The 23,077-nt window shown below is 39.3% G+C and overlaps 1 protein-coding gene across 4 annotated transcripts in view; it reads right to left on the bottom strand.

Moving 5' to 3' along the window:
* Nav3 (neuron navigator 3) overlaps window positions 1–23,077 on the bottom strand; it is a 324,118-nt gene that overhangs the window by 124,807 nt on the left and 176,234 nt on the right. For all 4 annotated transcript variants that reach the window (XM_052165326.1, XM_052165327.1, XM_052165329.1 and 1 more), the window contains 3 exons: window positions 13,384–13,492; window positions 12,260–12,643; window positions 3,261–3,380 (listed from right to left, as the gene is read on the bottom strand). In XM_052165326.1, the coding sequence (XP_052021286.1) occupies window positions 3,261–3,380; window positions 12,260–12,643; window positions 13,384–13,492 (613 nt within the window). The remainder of the gene's footprint in view (window positions 1–3,260; window positions 3,381–12,259; window positions 12,644–13,383; window positions 13,493–23,077) is intronic.

The raw sequence follows: 23,077 nt of genomic DNA, 5'->3' as shown, positions 1-23,077 counted from the left end.
CACACACACACACACACACACACACACACATATATATATATATATATATATATATATATATATATATATATATATATATATATATATACCTTGCTCAACAGACTCAGAGGTCCCTGCTTTCCTGGTGCCCTCCATCCCCTCTTACACCAAACTTTTCTATGTTCTTTGTTCTTTTTCTCCTAATTCCTTCTAATTCCTTCTGATCTCTCCTAGGATATGTGTCAGAGTATCTTAAGCCTTTGTAAAGTAACTGTTTAAGGTACACTGTTTTTCTTGTTAGTCTTTCTTTACGCACTTGCTGTCTAATTTATTAGGACAAAGAGCTCTTGAACTTCTCAACCTGTTTTCATTGACTACTCATGGTCTCTAATCTGGTGACAGAGGATACAGAGCCAGGACAGGTTTACACAGAAAGTAGAGGAACTATCATTGCTTGAAGCAATATGATCCTTTAAATGCATCATTGCTAGTTGTTAAAACTCCTGTTTTTCAAGAGGGGCATTCATTTTCAATTTAGTGGCAACGGGTATGTAGCTATTCTTTACAATCTACACATATTTTAATCATAAGTTATTCAAAATGGAACCTACAGGATTTATCATAAATGATTTGGGGCCTGCAAAGATGACTTAATGGTTAAGGGCACTGTTTTTGATTCCAGAGAACATGAGTTCAATTCCCAGTAGCCATATGGGGCTCACAGTCATATGTAATTCCAGTTGCAAGGAATCTGATGCTCCTTTCTAGTACAGAGACATGCATGCATAAAAAATACCCAGACACATTACATAAATAAGTAAGTAAAGAGATAAATATTAAAAAATAAATTAAATACGATAATTTGCTAATTTCAGTCAGGAGAGTCTGCTGTTATTTCAGTATATTTTACTTACACAGAACCTTTTATAAAAACCTAAAAAATATAAGTGCCACTGAGCTGGAAAAAAATAAAACTTAAACACAAGGATTTTTTTTTTATCATTCTCTATAATATGTTAAAATTCTTTGAATAGTGTGATGATTTGTATAGGTTTGGCCTTAGGAGTGGCACTATTAGAAGGTGTGGCCCCATTGGAATAGGTATAGCCACTTGGAGTAAGTGTGCCACTGTGGGCCTGGACTCTAAGACTCTCATTCTAGCTGCCTGGAAGTGAATCTTCCATAGAAGTCCTCAGATGAAGATGTAGAACTCTCGCCTCCTTGTGCCCCATGCCTGCCTAGAAGCTGCTATGCTCCTGCCTTGATGATACTGGACTGAACCTCTGAACCTGTAAGCCAGCCTTAAATGTTGTCCTTATAAAGAGTTGCCTTGGTCATGGTGTCTGTTCACAGCGGTAAAACCCTAACTAAGGCAAATAGAATGAGGATGTTTCCAGTATTTTCCTTTTGAAGCCACTTCTCTCAAATGGTACTCTGGTCCTGGTTCTACACCACTGTGGGGGCAAATGTGTAGGACTACATTTATTAGATAACTGTTTAGATCTTTCTGTTTGTCTGAAATTCATCCGCTAGAATGTAGTGTGAGCCCTAAAAGTAAAGAAACATATTGGTTTCTTTCTTAAATCTTTCCAATCCAAAGTCACTATTGTGTTGATGCCTGGGTTATTCCAGTACAGTGCCAATACCTTTAGCATTTTCGACTGCCAAGTATCAATAACATATGGAATTAGGCCTATTATGTAGCCCATTCTTTGAATGTCTTTCTCTGTGAGCTCTGTCTCTTCCCCCATAACCCATTCCCTTTCCATAATATGAAGAGCCTGGAATCTTGCCTCATCTCATTTACTTATCATACAAAGAACACCCTTCCTCTGGCCAAATGAGTTACATATACTCAATGAATAGATTATCTATGTTTATTCACCAAAACAGCTTTTGTTAAAGTCTCAACACATGATGATTGTGACATTGTCTGCACTGATGATTACCTATTGTAAGAAAGATAGAAAGTGTTCAGGAAGAAGTATACCTTGATCTACTACAATAATACTTCTCCAAGAATATGATCTTGAGTAGAGACTGCAGGCAAAAAAGGCAAAGGATTTAGCAAAGAACATCCCAGGCACAAAAGCAACAAGACAAATGTCAGAATTAGAAATTAGTTTAGATTGTTCAAAGGATGGGAGAAAGTTCAGGACTCAGGAATAAAGTTAGGGCAAAAGTCATGAGCAAATATATTTAAAAAGAAATCCAGACTAGAGAGGGGGAGAAAAAAATTTCCCACATAGCTACATACCTCACTTGTACACACACATACACACAGAGAGACTAAACAGACTGGGTTAATGGGCTAATGCAGATGAATGAGCTTAGATGGCTTTTCTGTTTAACATGATTTAAGATATTGATGGAGTATGAAGGAGAAATGATACTGAAAACTAGTATCAGATTTTGCTACCTACCCTTTGGGCATAGCTGTAAAAAATATACTAAATTGTGTACATGATTATTTCAGAATGTAGGTATATTAATTTCAAGATATTTAATCATACTAAATTAAAGAAGTATTCTATATACTGATAGTTATAGAGATGAGCATTGTCTTCTTGTTCAATAAAATAAAAAGTTGGAGTGAAAGGCTAAATAAATCAGGATCATAAATATATTTTATATTCGTTGACTTAGATACTGATCTCAAATAATGATGATCCTGTTAAAAGTCAACAGAACAGTTCCAGTAAAACATGACTATGTCTGATATGTGTGTACATACACATGTATACACACACACATACACACACACACATGCACACGCACATGCACAGGCACACTCACAGGCACAGGCACATGCACACGCACACGCACACCCTTAAAGAGCAAGCGATAATGGAGAACAAAATGTTAGCTTAAAGCAAGAACTACATGTCTTCAAGTACTCTCATGAGAAACATCAAGCTTATTGTACTTATTGTGATTGATGGTTTAAAATATGTTTTTAATACTTGTATAATTTGCTTCCAGTTAAATCAAAATGCATCTAAATTGACAGAAACACAGTAACAATGTTTGTTTCTTTTAAATTACGAAAAATGAGTATGCTGTTACAGTTTCTTTTATAGATACTGAAATTTTAAGTGTTTTTTTTTTATCACTGATAGATTTGTTTTCAGTATTACAGAGCTAATATGGTCTAGCAAATGAAACTGCCCTTTTTTCAAAACATTGCAAAAGAGAAGTTATAGTGACACTGGCAATCTGTTGTGACCTTACTTATGAAATATCTTTGTGCAAATCAGCATCTTCTGTGCTGATGGGATTACCTGTCTGCATCCACTGTCACATCGTGAACTCCTCTCTGTATGACATCCCTGGAAGTTGCTGTGTCTGGGACTCGGTTAAGACTTCTAGTATATAGGTTGAGCCCACCATCTGTCATGTACCTGAAAAGAATTGCCAGCACAACATTAATAAACAGAAAGTTAAATGATCTTATCCACATGACATAAGAAAATTACTGTATTGGGAATTTTCAATAACTACTCAAAAACCAACTCTATTAAACCATTTTATATATAGATACGCTCATCAGAAAGAAGTAAACTTTACTTTCAATTTTATTAAAAAATCAATATTCTTTACTGTAATAGTTCAGTAGCACTTTATAAAAGTTACTAGACATGTTTGCCCCAAAGTAAACACACACACACACACACACACACACACACACACACACAGATACACAGACACCACATACCACATACATACACATGCCATGGTAGATATACATACACACAGAGATACACATACACAGATATATAAATACCTCAGGCATATACTAAATATATAAATGTAAAACCTTGCTGAAACTGCTTAGTTTCAACAAGCAGTAACAAGAGGTAAAAAGTTGAGAAAGTGTTCAAATTATAGGAAAAGGTAAAAGCTTCCTTAAAAGGACTACAGTAGCACAGGAAATAACCACAAGAAGTGACCAAGAAATGGTATCTGAACACAGACCCAACAGTCCTCTGCTGTATGTGTGTTGGGGGCCTCATATCAGCTGGTGTATACTGCCTGTTTGATGGTCCAGTGTCTGAGAGATCTCAGGGGTCCAGAATATTTGAGACTCTTGGTCCTCCTACAGGGTCACCCTCCTCCTCAGCTTCTTTCAGCCTTTCCCTAATTCAACAACAGGAGTCAGCAGCTTCTGTTCACTGGTTGGGTGCAAATATCTGCATTTGACTCTTTGAGCTGTTTGTTGGGTCTTCTGTATTGCAGTCATGCTAGGTCCCTTTTATGAGTGCTCCGTAGCCTCAGTAATAGAGTCAGGTCTTGGGACCTCCCCTTGAGCTGGATCCCACTTTTCTCTGTGTCCTTGCAGAAAAGATGCACCTAATTCTCAAGAGACTGGAAGCCCCAGAGAGTTTAATGGTCAGGTGGGGTACTGAGTGGGGAAATCCACATGGGGACAGGAGTGTGGGGAGGACATATGGGATGTGGAACAGTTGGAGGGTGGACAGGATTGCAGGAATAAAATATGGGGTATAAAAATTAATTAATTAATTAAAATAAAAAAGAAATGGTATGTGGAGAATAATAAACCATGAGACATGAAAGTGGAACACAATGGCTGTATTGAAGGGTTACAACAGCAATGACCCGGGCAGAGTCAGAGAAGAGATGTAGTCGGCAGTGGAAGGGAACCAACGAAAACTAAATATGCAAGAAGGTGTCATCAGAAAATTAGATACTTTGTACATTAACTAGAATAATAAATTTTCAAAAAGACACTTCGTGGCATTATTGTATAAATTAAATACGGATAGTTTGTTTATTGACTGATTGGTGGATTGATTGATTGATTGAATGGCAAGGTCTCATTCTACATCCCCCTTGAACTAGAACTCACTATGTAATCCAGGGTAAGCTCCATCTCATGATGATACTCCTGCCTCAGCTCCCTGAGCAGGACTATAGGTTTGGTCCACTACCCCTAGCTTTTAGTTGCTTTAAAGATCTTGGAGTTGGTTTCTAAGATTTTCTCCTTTGTTCCTGTACTGTTAAAATTGATTCTCCAGTAGGACAGAAAATAACCACAGGAAGTGAGCATGAAAATGGTGTGTGGAGAATAACAGAATTCATGAGACATAAAAATGGAACACAATGACTGCATTGAAGGGTTATAACAGCAATGACCTGGGCAGAGTCAGAGAACTCTACATGAACAGTCTACAGAGCTGCTAGTGACTATCTGGATGGGTTCTGAAAGCATGTCAATCATCTATGATTCAACTGTGTCAGCGGCAAAACTGAAATGATAGCAATGATATGCTTAACTCTGCTTAGGTTGAGCTAGCAATGGCAATAATAACACATGATATATGCGTGTATGTATATATATTATATGTGTGTATGTATATATGTATACATATATACATATATTTCTATATGTTTGTATATGTATGTTATATATATGTGATGTGTATGATATGTATTATGCATATGTGTATGGTACATGTGATGTATATGATGTATATGATGTATATGATATAGATGATATAGATGATGGGCATGATAAACATGATCTCGATATAAAATCGTATTTCTATTTGTATGTGGTGTGTGTGCATTTATGTTTGTGTGGAATAGCACTGCGTGACTAATGCCTAGGTAGAAGCTATTTGTTCTATGAAAGTTTCTATAGTGACACGAAATGGCTAGTATCTTAAAGATGAAATTGGTGAATCAATGAAGGGGACACACAGGTTCACAAGAACAACACACTAAGCTTCTAGTGCCTTTCAGTGGCTGTCCCTGTGCCAATTGTCCTAAATTTTTAGGAGATTTGAAGGAGAAGTGTAGTAGGACCAGTTTATTTCATTTCATATTTTCAATTTTTGTCCCTCAGAAGTCATACTTTATTTTTTCATTTTTGGTCAAATGACTCAATTACAGCTTTAACTTTTGGTCACATGCACATAACTATTTATGACTGTGTATCCAAAGATAACTTTAATTTCCACTCAATTGAAATATGTAACTTTTCTCTCAATTTCTTCTTTTTGGCTTCATTGCTGTACCCTTTCAACTTGTAATAAGAGTCCCTGCCTCTGACTAATTCCTAATTACCGACAGCTTCAGAGTCTCAAGGGTGTGAAGCAATTTCAAAAGGAGAACTCTGAGATAAGCCTCTGCATGCTCCAGGAAATTTTGAATTCTAAGAATGCCAACTAAGTAACTTTATCGTTTCTTTCCAGAGCACATGAAAAATGCTACGTCATTCTCATTTGCATGACCTCATGACATTCCTCGTGGTATAACAAAAAAAAGCAAAATTAAACAGTTTCTTTTTATTGTCCCTGTTAAGCTTTTTGCTCCGTTAATCAGCAAAACATCCTTAAAAATTGTAAAGAGCAAGCAAATTTGTATTCCTTTTTTGATGAAATATAGCAATAGTTTTCATATCACTTAAAGGAAGAACTATCAACTTAAAACTTCCCTGGGATATCTCTGACCTTCTCATCCGTCCCACATTTAAATTCTACATAGAGATATCAATAATGTTATACTACATATTCTGGCAAGGCAAGTGCTCCTCTACACAATGTCCTCCAATTAATCTCTAGTTCAGTTCAGCCACAGCCCACGTACGACCTAGAGAACAACACTGTGCCTTGCTTTAAAAGTCAGTCGCCTCTACACCACCATGGGAAAGAGGTTTTAAGCTCTTCTCAGCTATCAGAGGGAAGAGCAAAATGACCATTTCCCAGTGAACTTTTGATACAACTTTCATAGGTGAAGCATGTAGATCACACATCCACCTATAATAGACTTCCTAAGATATACTAGTAGAGATGAAAGGAGAGAGACCTGAAATCTGAATCGAGTTCCAAATGAAAACTCAAAAAAGTCATGTAGGACTCAGAATCTAAAAACATTGCTTTTCCCTCTGTATATGACTTAGTAGAGGGACAGCCAGCTGTCATCAGATTAGTTTCCTTTTCCTCTAAGGCACACAGCTGAGCCCTGCTTCCTTGCCTCGAGCAGGTAGCCATTGCCATGAATGCACTCTGGACATGAGTGCAAACAGAAGTTGATTGCAAACCTTTCAGGCCTGGACAAATATTCTCCCCACTGTGTTCTACCGTATCTTTTGCTATTTGCCTGATGAATGGTAATGGTCAGGGTGCTATTGGAAACCTGATTAGGCAAGAGCAGAATTATCAGACTTCTAATTCTCTAAGTGGCTGTGGTTTACATTCTCCATGTGAAGATCAAAGTCATGAGGAAAAGAGCCAGCAGGAGGAATCGATGATAAAGGCGTCTGCCGCTAGGCTGGAGTTGGTTTCCCAGAACTCACTTTGGTGACAGGACAAAGGCTGACACCTGTAAGCTGTCCTCTGACCTCTACATGTGCACCATAGCATGTGTTTACACACAGACATGTAGACATGCTCACACACAAAAATTGGGCAAAAAATAATGAAAGAAAATACTAGGGCAGTTTTACATGAAAGAGAAATGAACTTCTTCATTAGAGTATTAAGATTTAGATCACTCTGAGTACAAATAAGTGTTAATGTAATGAGAAGATTGGTCCTGTGTGTTGGGTGCTTATAATATCCATCGTATGCAGGCCTCAGTCACATATAATACATATATATGCTGTGTGTGTATATGTGTATATTTACATATAGTATATATGTTATCATTAACTCATTGAAAAAATGTAGATGCAAAAATACTAGCATATGAGCCCATTTGGTCAAGCATTGTGTCTCTACTGCTTATGACTATACATTCTCAGTGCTCAGAATGCTCCTTAGCACATAAGACAAACTCAACAGAAACATTTTAATAGACATACACCCATGTACTCCATCTCTTCCCTCTGAATTCTTTTCCCTCTAGTGTCCAAACAAGCTCATGATTTCTAGTATTCCGTATTGAGATGAGATGCATGCATGCTACTTTACCCCAAGGCCCTTTGGCATTTTCTACAAACTTTGTATTCTGGCGTGTGTCTAACTTGCGATTCATACTGAGCGCTCTCCACTCAATTCTCTCTAATGGTATGCTCCTCTGTTTCCTGTGCTTGTAACCTAGGTAAGTAGGTTCTCTTGGGTCCAGGACCTTTTGAGTTCCAATAAGAATAGCTCATCATTGTATCCTATTTTCATCAGTGCCATTTAAACATTTTCTAGTCTTCATCACTACCAACACTGCCATACTTCTGGATGCATGACTGAGCCTGAGCTCTTACCACAGTTTCTGAAATCTAACTCTGGGGTTCTCACTTCACTTGCCTGCTTTCCCTAAAGTAGTCTTTGCAAACTCATCAACATTTCCATATCTTATTTATATTCATAACCTCCGTGTAGTGTTTTCCCCTGAAAATAGTATACATCTCAACTTCTTTGCATCATGACTTCAAGACAGGTCTTAATAGCTCTATTTCCTACATCTCACATTTAAATGTTCTCCTTCTATGCTTATCAGTCAATGGAAATGCTATCAAATGCCATATAACCCAATGTCCCCCTGGTTATGAAAATAATACTGAAGCTTACTGAACGAGTTATACCTTCTATGATCATCTTCTAAAATTCTCTTTTTAAACTTGATTATACAAAGCATTTGCCTCATCTTTGGCTATTTAGTTCAGGAACCATAACTAATATGCTTCCTTATTCAGCCCTCTCTGTATCATATCTGAGTTCAATACTTTCTCCTTTCTCTGAACTCTAGGCTGTATAGACCATTTGAAATTACCCATTCATTGTACCATGGATGTCCTCTGGTTTTGGATATAAACTGCTCTTCAATTATCCTGCCAATACCAGGGTAAGCATGTTGTATTAATGTTGTATGCTTAGGCTCTAGGCTGTTTCCCAAGGCTTGTGATTTAAATGCTTCTTCTCTCTGGTTGGTGCTATTTGGGGGACTATGGAAGCAGGTGAGGCCTAACTCATAGAAGTTGGTTGACAGAGACAAGCTTTCGTGGTTTATAATCTGGACTCTGGGTTAGAAAATACTTTGTTTTCTCTTCAAAAGTGATGTGAGGGGGATCCTAAGTTTGTGGTTTGGTGTATATCTTGAATCCAAGAACTCAGGAAGCAAAGGTAGGGACATTGTCATGAGGTCAAGGTTAGTATTGGGTAATCTGGGGCTATATAAAAAAAAAACTTAAAAAGGGATAGAGGGAAACAGGAACATGGAAGTGAGAAAGAGACCACTGTAATGGAAGGTTGGTAGATAATAGGAAGTGGTGAAAATTACAATGGTATTTACAAGAGTCCTGTTTCTTTCATTGCATTCATTCATTCTCTCTGTCTCTGTGCATGCATGTGTGTGCATGTGTGCATGCATATTTCATAGCATTTTTTGTGGTGATCAGAGGATAACTTATAGGAGTCTATTCTCTCCTCTACCAGGACACCAGGCATTGAACTCAGATCATCAAGACATGGTGAAAAGTGTTTTTACCTGCTGAGTCATTTCGCCAAGCCAGGATTAGTTTTAATGAATGTCCTGTTGCTTCCAAAGTGCATCCTTTGATGAAACTAAGTAGTTTATTTTGCCAAAACACCATATAAAATTTTAGAATCAATATATATACATGCATGTATATATGTATGTATATATATGGAATGTAATAGCAAAAAGAAAAAAGACTCTAATATTTTAAAGTCTGAAACCATCAAGAGAGAATAAATCTTTCTAAACCTTCAACTCTGTGGTTCAAGAGATAGTTTGAAGATAAATAAATCCATTGCCAAAGCTGATAATCTGAGTTAGATCCCTGATACCCCATAGTAGGATTTCCAAACTCCACATGTTCACTATTGTATAAATAAGCCCACACACAGACACATACAACATAAATGAATAAAATGTATTAAAAACTTTAAAAATCCTTCAACTCTGATTTTCTCTGCAATTTAAATTTAAATGGTTCATGATTAAACCATGCCACACAGTATTTGTCCCTTAAAGCTTTTAGAGACAGCCATACCAGAAAGAGAAACTCAGAAATGCAATACCCATCAAAATCCCAACTCAATTCTTCACAGAGTTAGAAGGAGCAATTCTCAAATTCATCTGGAATAACAAAAAACCCAGGATAGCTAAAACTATTCTCAGCAACAAAAGAAATTCTGGGGGAATCAGTAACCCAGACCTCAAGCAATACTACAGAGCAATAGTGTTAAAACTGCATGGTATTGGTACAGTGACAGGAAGGCAGATCAATGGAACAGGATTGAAGATCCAGAAATGAACCCACACACCTAAGGCCACTTGATCCTCGACAAAGGGGCTGAAAACATCCAATGGAAAAAAGATAGCCTTTTCAACAAATGGTGCTGGTTTAACTGGAGGTCAGCATGCAGAAGAATGCGAATTGATCCATCCTTGTCTCCTTGTACTAAGCTCAAATCCAAATGGATCAAGGACCTCCACATAAAGCCAGACACTCTGAAGCTAATAGAAAAGAAACTGGGGAAGACCCTTGAGGACATTGGTACAGGGAGAAAGTTTCTGAACAGAACACCAATAGCGTATGCGCTAAGATCAAGAATTGACAAATGGGACCTCATAAAATTACAAAGTTTCTGTAAGGCAAAGGACATCATCAAAAGGATGAATCGGCAACCAACAAATTGGGAAAAGATCTTCACCAACCATACATCCGATAGAGGGCTAATATCCAATATATATAAAGAACTCAAGAAGTTAGACTCCAGAAAACCAAACAACCCTATTAAAAAATGGGGTACAGAGTTAAACAAAGAATTCTCACCTGAATAACTTCGGATGGCGGAGAAGCATCTTAAAAAATGCTCAACTTCATTGGTCATTAGGGAAATGCAAATCAAAACAACACTGAGATTTCACCTTACACCAGTCAGAATGGCTAAGATTAAAAATTCAGGAGACAGCAAGTGTTGGAGAGGGTGTGGAGAAAGAGGAACACTCCTCCACTGCTGGTGGGGTTGCAAACTGTTACAAATCACTCTGGAAATCAGTCTGGCGGTTCCTCCGAAAACTGGGCACCTCACTTCCAGAAGATCCTGCTATACCACTCCTGGGCATATACCCAGAGGATTCCCCAACATGTAATAAGAGGATACATGCTCTGCTATGTTCATAGCAGCCCTATTTATAATTGCCAGAAGCTGGAAAGAACCCAGGTATCCCTCAACAGAAGAGTGGATGCAAAAAATGTGGTATATCTACACAGTGGAGTACTATTCAGCCATTAGAAACAATGAATTCATGAAATTCTTAGGCAAATGGATGGAGCTGGAGAACATCATACTAAGTGAGGTAACCCTGACTCAAAAGGTGAATCATGGTATGCACTCACTAATAAGTGGATATTAACCTAGAAAACTGGAATACCCAAAACATAATCCACACATCAAATGAGGTATAAGAAGAAAGGAGGAGTGGCCCCTTGTTCTGGAAAGACTCAGTGAAGCAGTATTCAGCAAAACCAGAACGGGGAAGTGGGAAGGGGTGGGTGGGAGAACAGGGGGAGAGAAGGAGGCTTATGGGACTTTTGGGGAGTGGTGGGCTAGGAAAGGGGAAATCATTTGAAATGTAATTAAAAAATATATCGAATAAAAAAAAAGTAAAAAAAAAGCCAGACTGATCTATAAATGTTAAGTTCAAAGCTCACATTAGCAGTGTGAAAGAATAAAAATAATAATAAAATCAAAACTGAGATAAAAAACTTTAAAAAATTCTTCAACTCTGATTTTATCTGCAATTTAAATTAAACCATGCCACACATTATTTGTCCCTTAAAGCCTTTAGAGACAGCCATACCAGAAAGAGAAACTCAGAAACACTCCTCCTGTCTCCTTCCTATTCTCTTTGTTATTTTATTTCATTTTATTTATTTATTTTTTAACAGAGCTGAGGACCAAACCCAGGGCCTTGCGCTTGCTAGGCAAGCATTCTACCACTGAGCTAAATCCCCAACCCCTCCTTCCCATACTCTTAGTAACTATAAAATCTGTCACTTAGGAACATGGAAGACTACTATAAAAAATACAGGCCACATGCACTTTTTTGACCAATGATTTTCAACGTTCCTAATGCTGTAACCTTTTAATCTAGTTCCCCATGTTATGGTGACCCCCAACCATAAAATTATTTTCATTGCTACTTCATAACCGTAATTTTGCTACTGTTATAAATCATAAATGCCTGTGTTTTACAATGGCTTGAAGTCACTGTGGTATACCTTGGAATGTTCAACAGGCTCACTTGCCCCTCAAACCCCAACACTGCAGCTCTGCTCGGAGCTACTTACCCACTGTTGATGTCATCTGCTCTTAGACTCTTCCCAAGGATATCACCATCGCTCATGTATCCACCAACATCCACTTCAGAAGACACATCCAGGTCACTGCTTGCTTTCTCACTCATATCTATTTGTGACATGTTTCCCAGACGCGAGACAGCAGCTCTGCGGAGAGGCGTTGTATACATAAACCGGGAGGGGTCCGTGTGGATGAATCGGCTGGTGCCACTTCGAGAATATCCAGCACCCATGGAGGGGGCATCTCCAGCCTGTAGGCGAGGACACGCTTGACCCAGTCTCCAGGTCATGGGGGTAGGTCGGCTTGTCAGATTGGGGATGGCCCTTCCATTCACTTCGGTTGTCACAGTAGTGTCGAATGTTGTCTCCAGGGTGCTATCAAACAAAATGGAGACATATATATATATATATATATATATATATATATATATATATGCTTTATACACACACACACACACACACACATACACACACATATATGTCATACATATACATACTCTGGTTCCCTAAGGCACAGACCAATGCTACAGGAAAAGCTAGAGTTTTGTGTGTATGTGTTTGTGTGTATGTGTGTGTGTGTGTGTGTGTATGTGTGTGTGTGTGTGTCTAGAACTTCAAGTGAATAGTGCCCAGATTCATTCTATGCTTCCAGACATCTTTGCTGATGTCAAAATGTGGGAAGTCACAGTTTCTGGAAGTGGTCTCTTTAGAAAGAAAGGCCACTAATACCTTATAGATTATCTGAGTATTGTTTGTCGCTTGAAAAGCAAAACATACTAAATTTCTCAGACCAACGCAGGAAGTTAGAAGTGGGCATACTTGCATGGGTCCCTGCCAACTTCTTCCAATGGTCTGGAAGTCATAAAATTATTTCACTAGAAACAGTGGTAGCTGACCAGTTAGCACAGCCTAATAAGAAAGTTTTATGGATGACAAGATGGAAAGAAGAACAAAATACCAGACAGCTCTTGGCTTAATGTATATTGATAACTGATTGACATGTAGAGATAAAAGAAAATAGGAAATGGTAGTAATTTTCTTCTCAATCATTATAAGAGGATCAGATGTTCGCACTGCTGGTTTTCCTTATCCTCCAATGATAGGACTGTGAGCACCTGTGGCTTATCTGGGTTCCTCGAAGACTGGACATTGTCTCTTCCAAGTTCTGCCTCAGATCTGCTATGTTCTTGACTGTGCGCATTCTCCGCGCTTCAGGGTCTTCACCTGGAGATGGAGATATGAAATTGTTCAAGGCATGGTCTCTGTGCGAAGATAATTGCTTACCCAGATGAGCACCATGAACCCTTGTATTTCAGAGCAAAAAGACAAGTAGAAAAAAGTTGTCATTCTGTTTACAGTAGTAACACATTTAATATCACAAATAAAAAATTCTGAGGCAGTACTACCACAATAATACTTGAGAGTCTATTTCTCATCAGAGCCATTATAATATTTAAGACATTTAGAAATGCAGTGTACAGTACTTGTTGCCACTGGACTGCTTTGATTTTTAAAATTTAAAATTATTTGGATCTGCTTACTTCAACAATTATCCATTTCAAGCACATTCAAAGTTAGCTGAGATGACCTTCCTTACTTAGCAATAAACATTCTTCCGTGAAAAGTGCTGACAAGTCTTTTCTCACAGATTCTTTTCTGAATGTCTTATTAGAATCTCTTTATTTTTAATTACCTCTACATTCTGCATAGGAAACTAAAACATCCACATGGTGACATCACAGCTTAACCAGAGACCTAGGTACCTAACCCCAAACACACCTTTCTAATAGTCATACAACAAGTAGTTCTGAGAGTGTGGTAAGTGCAGGCATTGCACATGAACACCACCCATCTTTCGTGTGCAGAAGTGTCATTAAACAGTGTTTATAGCTATGTGGTGCCTTCTAACCCAGCCCAGTTGAAGCTAATGAGTCCTCACAGGAATAACGAGGGGTTAGTGGAAGAAGGAGAGAAGGCTGAGGGGAATAGGGACCTTAAGAAAAAATTATAAAAAGGAAGCAAGAAATGAAAGAAGGGGAAGTAAAGAAGAGAGGGAAAAAAGGGAAGGCAATAGACTCCCTTGGAGAGATGTCCAAGAGTGATCTAGTGGGATGTTGAAGATCTGTTTACAGCCTCCCAAAGGAATGTCACACTGCCTTCCTTAGTGGCTACACATGCTTTGTTCTCCCACCAGCAATGGAAGAGTTTCCTGCTTTCCCCACATTCTAGTCAGGATGAGCTGTCACTGGTTATATGTTGGGGCTCCACCATTCTGATTTGGGATAGGATGAAATTTCAAAGTGGTTTTGATTTGCATCTCCCTGATGACTAAGGAACGGAATTGGAGTCTAGGATTATCTGGGAGAAGGAGGTCGGAGAGTGAAAGCCATGATTAGAATATATTGTATGACTTTTTAAAAAGGAGAGAGAAAAGAAGGGATAAATGGATTAAGAGGAACAAGCAAGGGGGAGAAGAGGGAGGAAGCATCGGATGGGAGAGTTTAGAAGAAAAAAGAAAGTGGAAAGAGATGAGAAGCAGGAAACTCGTATTAATGTATTAAATTACATGATGCAGGTAATTCAAAATGCACACACATACACTTCATTTTAACACTATGTAAAAATTCATTTTACTAATATACTTAGTATTCTTTATTAGAATGCTTCCTTAGTATTCAGACAAGAATCCAAATAAAGTAACATGTCAATTCAGTCTCCCTAATCATAGTTTAGAGTTGGTGGTGGTGGTGATGGGCTGTTGCATCTCAAAAACCCTGTATGGAACAGATCTATGTCTCACATGGGGCAAGTCCACCAACTTCACCTTCATCTTCAACACTGGAAACTCTACACCTCTGTCCTCCTGTCATTTGGCAGGACCAATGATGAAAATAGTTCTAGGGAGTGAGCCACAACTGTTCCTCCTAGGTCCCACTCAGTGGATCCAGCAGCTCCAAGAGCAACTGAAAACCCTCATATGATTCCACAGCACCACCCAAATACCAAAACTCCCGTTGGGACTCCAAATGGTTCCTCAATGGTCTGCCGTAGCCAAACATTACTGCCTTGTTCATTATCACTCAGCTTGGATGTCTGTCCACACAGTCACTAGTCTGGCCCAGCCAGCAAACTTGTTCCTACTTGTTTATACATGCTTTCTACAGTTAAATTACACTCCATAACATTAATATTCCAAACTGGGGTTGTATTGGATTGTTTCGTTAAAAGAAACACAATTTAACCAATAGAAAAATAGAAGATGGGCTGGTAGGCACGTGGCATGAACTTATCCACAGGAATCCAAACCATGTAATCTCTAATCCTATAGATCAATGTCCTCAGACACTAGGACTGTTTCTAAACTCCAAGATACTAAGCATTTCATCCTCTTCAAAAACTGAAAGCATGATTCTCATTAATAGGACACAGTCCATGAGAAACAGCTACTGGGATGTTCCTTTTCCTCTCCCAAGTCATCTGGGAGATGTTGGGTACAATGTTGGGTAATAAAGAGGAGGCTGATAGAGAAACATTTAAAGAGTGGCAGAAGAATATAATGATAGCCAAAGGAAAGGTAGGAGCAGCACAATGGGATAAGATGGTGAACACATTGGTTTGTTGTATCTATCTATCTATCTATCTATCTATCTATCTATCTATCTATCTATCTATGTTGTTATTTTTTTGTTTGTTTGTTTGTTTGGGGTTAGGGGGTTTTTGGAGTTTGGAAGTTTTTGTTATTATATTATTATTATTATTACTTTTACTTTGTACAGTTCATCCATTGTCCTCCTCCTAGTCCCCCTCTACAGTTCTTCATAGCATTCCTCTTCCTCCCTGGCTCCCAGAGGATGTCTCCAACCAGTCCTCCCCTCTCCCTGGAGTCTCAAGTTTCTCAAGGTTTAGGCAAGTCTTCTTCCACTGAGGCCAGACCAGGCAGTTCTCTGCTATGTCTGTGTATTGTGTATGTATGTGTGTGTGTGTGTGTGTGTGTGTTTGGGGGTGGGGTATTAAACCAGGTAGTGTATGTTGCCTGGATGGTGGTTCAGTGTCTGAGAGATCTCAGCGGTTTGGGTTAGGGAAGACTACTGGTCTTCCTATGGGGTCACACCCCTCCTCCTTAGCTTTTTCCAGCTTTTTCCTAACTCAACCACAGGGGTTCCAGACTCCAGTCCAATGGTTGGGTCTAAGTATCTGTATCTGTCTCAGTTTGCTGCTTGTTGGGCCTCTCAGAGGGCAGCCATGCTGTGCTCCTGTCTGTAAGCACAACATAGCATCAGTAATAGTGTCAAGCCTTGGAGCCTCCCCTTGAGAAGAATCCTAAGTTGAGCCAGTCACTGGACCTCTTTTCCCTCAATATCTTCTCCATTTTTGACCCTGCAGTCCTTTTAGACAGAAATAATTCTGGGTCAAAAATTCTGGTGACAACCTCATCCCTCCACTTTCTGCTGGAGGTGGATTCTACACATTCTCTCTCCCCACTGTAGGGAATCCCATCTAAGGTCTCTCCCTTTGATTCCGGAGAGTCTCTCACTTCCTAAGTCTCTGGTACTTTCTAGAGGATTCCCCCCACATTTTAGCTCCTCCCACAGGTTGTTCCCCCCACCAAAGGTTGCATATTTTTATTCATTCTTCTCCTCTCAGGGCTTCTCTCCTGCCTTACACCCCCATACCGGATCATGTTCCCCCTTTCCCCTCTTACCTCCCCTCTCCCATCCAGGTCCTTATCATGGGAGGCAGAGGAAGAATGATGAGGAAATTTTAAGATGAAGATCCACTAGAGACTGTAGAAGTAGAGAAGTAGAGACCACGGGGTGGGGGTTGGGGCAGAGGGGGCAACAGGTGAGGGGAGGGGCAGCTGCAAAGGAACCCCATAGGCTGGAAGCCCAAATGGAACACACTCATGGGCTACATCACTGTGCACTGCCTGTCCCCAGCCCACCTGCATCCAGGCTGTCTTGCCATTTGTCAGATCACAATATTGGAATTGATATTTGAACCATTCCCCATGGTTTTAAATGATAGGCTTGTTTAAGCCATGGATCCTCCCAGGTGAAATCTAGGCTGGTTTGTACAGGTTCCCTCAAATGCCAGCACACTGCAGTGTTCCCCTTTCTCCACCCGTTGATTATCTCCTAAGGACATTCACACATGACACTAGGCCACTCATGGCAATCAAACAGATGAATCTCTGCCCTCCAACACTTAAAGAGCATAGCATCTTTGCTGCCTTATTCATTCCATGAAGGATAATAACCAGAGCTAAATGTATTGCAGCAAATAACTTCAGTGACCCACGAAAGACAAGATAAAAACTAAGTGCATTTGTAATCCCCTAAGGAATGATTGCACAGTCTGGGATAGCTTTCAAAGTAGTATTCAGATGATGTAGTAAGGCTTTGTGGGGGTTGGGAGGAGGCCAAATCAAAGGAAATATATATATCTAACTGCTTAGCAGATAAAGAAAAGTTATAAGAAAGATGCACATGAGAGAAATTTGCTTAAACAACAAAAACAATTCATTTCTTCCCATTTGCATAATATCAAACTCAACTATTATTTCCCAAAGAGGCTTCTCACTTTTGCCAATCCAATGGTAGAGATGTCTACACAGCTTTTCAAATTGTGTATTCTCTAATCCACTTGAATTATTAATACTGGTACAGAGGGTTTTCCAATAGATTCCAGAATAGTGCCTCTGCTTCACAACTAGTGCATAATAGAGAATTTAATTTGGATGATCTACCCTTACTATATATGCTTTAAATATACATATTATAATTAACATGGTCACACTATAATCTTTTAATAGAAATCAAATTATATATGTGTGAAACTTGATTTATATAACTGGATCCATTACAGAATTCACTCTGCACACTTTGCTATTGAAAGCTTTCCTCTTTTTGAATAGTGACCCAACCATGATTTTCAGATAAACTCATCCTTATGATCTTGATATTTGACAGGTATAGGAAAAGATGGTTAATAGTAAGATAGTAGGTAGCATTGCAGACATTGTCCTATATATTTATAGCATAGACCCTAGCCTGTATACTTTATTAGGAAACTCAATAGTAAAAATGTTGAACTCATGAAACTTTGGCCAAAGCTAACGTAGGCTATGTTGAGTCATAACACAATCAAGAACACAGCAGAAATGCTACAAAGTTAATACATCACAATTTAGCAAATCTCCTTGTCAGGCTTGATATGGAAATATGAACATATGGGAATATATCAGAACCACTTGAGTGTGTCCTTCCCCTTACTCCTTGTATTTCAGAATGCTGGCACTGGTGGGTGGAAGGAGAAATCCTTATGGAGAATAAACACATGGAAGTGATAAGCAAGATCTCAGTTCAGAGACTCTCAGGTATAAATTCTCAGGAGGCTTTCTTGGGACAGTAATAATCTGGGTTATTTATATACAATGGGCAAGGTTTCGTACTTATACTCCAACCACATCTCACAATAATTTAACACAGCAACCTCCAGATCCTGCCTGGGGACCTACACTCTGCTCACATGGTTAAAAATATTAACATGAAAGGCACTTAGAACAAGATGATGATACAATTTTATAAGCTAAAGATGAATGCTGTTTGACTCTACAGTTTCAGAGGATCAAAAAGAGATAGGAAAAAGGAGAAGAAGACATATGGATCAAGGCTTCCTCTCATCTTTACACCATGCAGAGCTTCCTTTATGAGGAAACAGTTCATCACCCAAATCAAACAATGCTATGGAGATAAATCTCTGGCACCTGAGTACCTGGTAGATTTACATTCAGAAATCACTATTCTCAAAACTGTGCAATCATTACTCTTTCCAAGCTAAACTGACATGCAAAATTGAGCCGTATTTGCCTAGGCTGTTTCTCGAAGCTTTCTCATTTCAAAGCTGTTCCCTGAAACCTCCCAGACAACCTCATAAAACACCTTGTCACCAGACGTTCACATGGAGAATGAAAACAAATCTGTACTTAGCACCATCTATGTATAGGAAACAAAGATCAGTGGACAGGGGTAGTTCTTTTGAACTTACAGAATGCCATACAAAGTGCTTTCTGAAAGCCTACACTGACATGAAATGTGATAGGCTCCGGGGCTTAGCATTTAGAGATTCTGAGGCGACTATAGGATGTAGATATGTGACAGTGGAAAACTGAAATGTTGAAATATTAAATGTGGACACTTCTTTAGGTACATGTGTTAGAGACGTGGCCAGGTTGACATTTAAAGTTTTACTGCAAAAGCTTTTCCATCCACCCAGTTACAAATGATGTCACAAGTTACGACAGAATATTGCCATTTAAAAAGATTGTGGAAAATGAAACAGTTAACAGTTTTTTCCATAGTTCAGTTGTAACATAACTAGATGTTATAGCTATACATATAGAGGAGCAGCTGCTCCAAGATATAGGAAGGAAGAAAGGAAGAAAAAAGCAGAAGGAAGAGAGAACAGGCCTCTGCATGCAAGGGGCTTGAAACGTCAAAGGCAAGAGCCATCTATTTAGGGAACTCCAAGGAAGCAAATGAAACCTTACAGAAATTTACCCAGGAGACCAATCCATCTTCATTACACATAAAGGATAAGGTCACCTTGATGGAAGTTAACCGAGTCTCCACCAAAGACTAAGTAGAAAGCATACTTACATTTAGGCTATCCCAGACACCCAGCCACTGAGACTCTTTGCTTTGCCCAGTGAAATTTCAAAACTGGAATTCACAGTTCAGTTTTACAAGGGAAAATAGTTTCAAGGAAGAAGAAATTATAATTTTAAGCTCATATGTCTAAAGAAAAATTCGTCTGAAAATGGAAGGTCATTGACCGCCATGAACCCTGTCCTCTGCAACCTGGACTCACCTAGTAAGTCACTGTACAGTGCCTGCTCCAGATCCCCCAGCATGGTGAGGATCACATCCTCATCCAGGTGAGCGGTCCCTTCCCGGAGGCAGCTTTCGCCTTCCTCTTCAGCCCAACTTCGGCTGATACTGCTTGGCTTAGAAGACCCATTTTCATCTTCAGACTTGCTGTCTTCATCGCTTTCTCCATCGAAAGCTCTTCTTGCAGGCCAGACCTCTAAGTCATCGGCACAGGACTGGCCGCCTCCTGCAGGCAAGCCCCAGGCTCCTGAGCCGCTGCCATGGTACAGTGACTGCACAGACCTAGACAGAAACCTTGAGAGACTCCTTCTTTCTGCATAGTTCGACTCTCTCTGGCTAGCCTTTGCAGCATTTCCAAACCAGTTGGAAATGCGCACAGTAGGTCTCCTCTCCCCCTCACTGGAGAGGGAAAGGTTGGTCAAAGACTTTTGTTTCTGAAGGCAAGCTCCCTTCTTCTTTACTTCTTTGCCACGAAACACAGAGAGCCCAGCCGCCTGCTGCATGGTTTCTAACGCCTTCCTCTTTTCAGTTGGACTTCATATTGTCTCTTTACACTGCAATTGTAACTGTCCCTTTTTGGTTTTAATTAGCACGTGCACTTCAACAAAAGCTCAAGCTCAGACATTCACAGGACATTGTCGAGGCAGGGTAGACACAATCACTTTCCCACAATTGAGCTTGCCACATCTCTTCACCGATCAGCAGTACTTACAAAACATTTTGCGTAAATACGTCTTAAGCCAAAAAAAAGAGTTCACGAAAGACTCTGCTCCAGCTGAAAAAGTCACCCAGGAAGCCAACTACGTTTTTCTGTCTTCATCCAATCGTATGTCTCAGCAGGGTGGTGCGTCCGCATTTCCCTCTACTGCTTCTGTGTTCCGAAATGCAAGGTAGAAGCAGAGCAGGGTGTCTCTAATTCCCGCCCCGCAGCCTTGCATCTCTCCAGCCCTTCACTGACTGAGGTCTGCGAAACCTTTACTCTAACGAGCTGAGCTGACACAGTGCTGCAAGTACGGCTTCTGCAGCAGAGCCCACAGACAGCAGAACTGAAGCAAGGAAGCCCAGCCCTCCGTTGTATTTTAGTATTCCACCTGCATCGCCAGATCTACGGTTCTCCCTTGCTGCTGCAGTGGATGCTGCTAGCTGCCGTGGCAGCAAACATCCTGCTAAATTAAAACGGAGGCGGCAGCAGCTGGCCAAGGGAGAACGCCACAGGTTTCAGAGCCAAGCCTGAACGACATGCTCTCCGAAGGATCCTCTGCACGTCTCAATGACTCTCAGCCAACCCAGCCTCCTGCACAGGAACACACGCTCTCACACACACTCTTACACAGCACGCTCTTCCTGATTCTGAGAGTGACAGACTAATTCTCTATAGCTGCGGGCAGCTGAAGCAGGCAGATCTGCCTTCCGATTGTTGGTATTCTTGCTATAAAAGCACAAATCAAATTCAAGAATGTAAAGGACCTGAAAACTGGAGCCTGATTCCACTCCCCTCTGGCAGGTAATGCTTTAAAGGGAAAGACCTCATCCTATCTTTTACAGAACAAGTTCAAGGTGTTTTACCCCTTTAAATTCTGAAGATAATGAATAAAATCCTACCATGATAATGAAATTAAGATTTCTTCCTTATTTCCTTCAAAAACATAGAAGCAAAAAGTCTTAGCCAAAGTAAGTCACTCAAACCATTCACCTGAAAGTTTATAAATCACTGCAGAATAAAAAGGTGCAAAATAAAATATACAGTGTACATTATGATTTTTGTATATCACAATATACATTATGATTTTGAATATCAAGCAGTTTCTTAAGTCTTAAGTATAATCAATTCTTGATATTTCATATTTTGATAAATATAGAAAACTTATCCTATATATTTCTTATTTCTGTCTCATACTGGGTGTGTACACCATGCTATCAGGATGAAATTCAGATTTTAGGACAATTTGTTTTCACAAAGCAAATATGTGTTGCATCAGAAATCATGTAGAGCATGAATGATTAAAACACTTATTAAAGGACATAAAAGAACCTTTGAAGATTTTCTGTTCCCAAATACCACATACTAACAAGGGGGCATGGGAAGATAATGCATCAAGAGAGTGAACTGTATCAGTCTTCATCGTCTTCAGGGAGGATAAATAAAATTAATTGTCATTTTCCACTTTCAGCTATACTCTGTACTCTCAGTGAGGGAGAAATGCCCTATTCCTACCTATGTAAATTAGTACAATAAGATGCAAGTCTTATTGCTTTCCACTGATGACAACTTCCTCTAAAAAGAGAATACTACCTCATGACCCCATTCAGGGCAGACCATCCTTAAATCCAGGTTACAAATATGTAAGACTGCATGGAAAGACAGGTTACTAATATGATGTCATCAACAATCAAGCCATCAGTTATAAATGCTGACTACTAATTTCCACACTTTGAAAAGTTGTGTTTATATAATATATGTTTAAATGAAATGTATATATATATATGTATATAATATAAATTAACTGAAATTGATCATTATGATTCATAAACAATTTTGTTAAAAAAAAGTTGGTTCTTCCTTTCAAGTTTTTTTTTAGACCTAACCAAGTGTTTTCAGACTATGAGCCAATAATGCAGTTCTTAAGATGGAAATGTTGTGTTTCTATGAACCAGGTAGCTCATATATTGTTTGACATATGGTAATGAAGCCCAAGGCCTCACTGAAAGGAACCCTAATACTTTATAGGTCAAAGAGCTGAACTTCTACACATATACATGAAAGCAATAATTATACCCTTCCCTTGCAAAAGGGTGTTTATATGTCAATCAGCTTAAGCAGTGGTTTTCCAGTTTCACTAAAGAACCATTAAAAGGACTTATAAAAGCACCATTTTTGAGGCGCCAGGCCCACAACTGTTCATTTAGTAGGTCTTAGAAG

This window comes from Apodemus sylvaticus, chromosome 20, assembly GCF_947179515.1.
Source record: "Apodemus sylvaticus chromosome 20, mApoSyl1.1, whole genome shotgun sequence".
NCBI classification, from domain to species: Eukaryota; Metazoa; Chordata; class Mammalia; order Rodentia; family Muridae; genus Apodemus; species Apodemus sylvaticus.
This window is presented reverse-complemented; position numbering and strand designations above follow the sequence as displayed.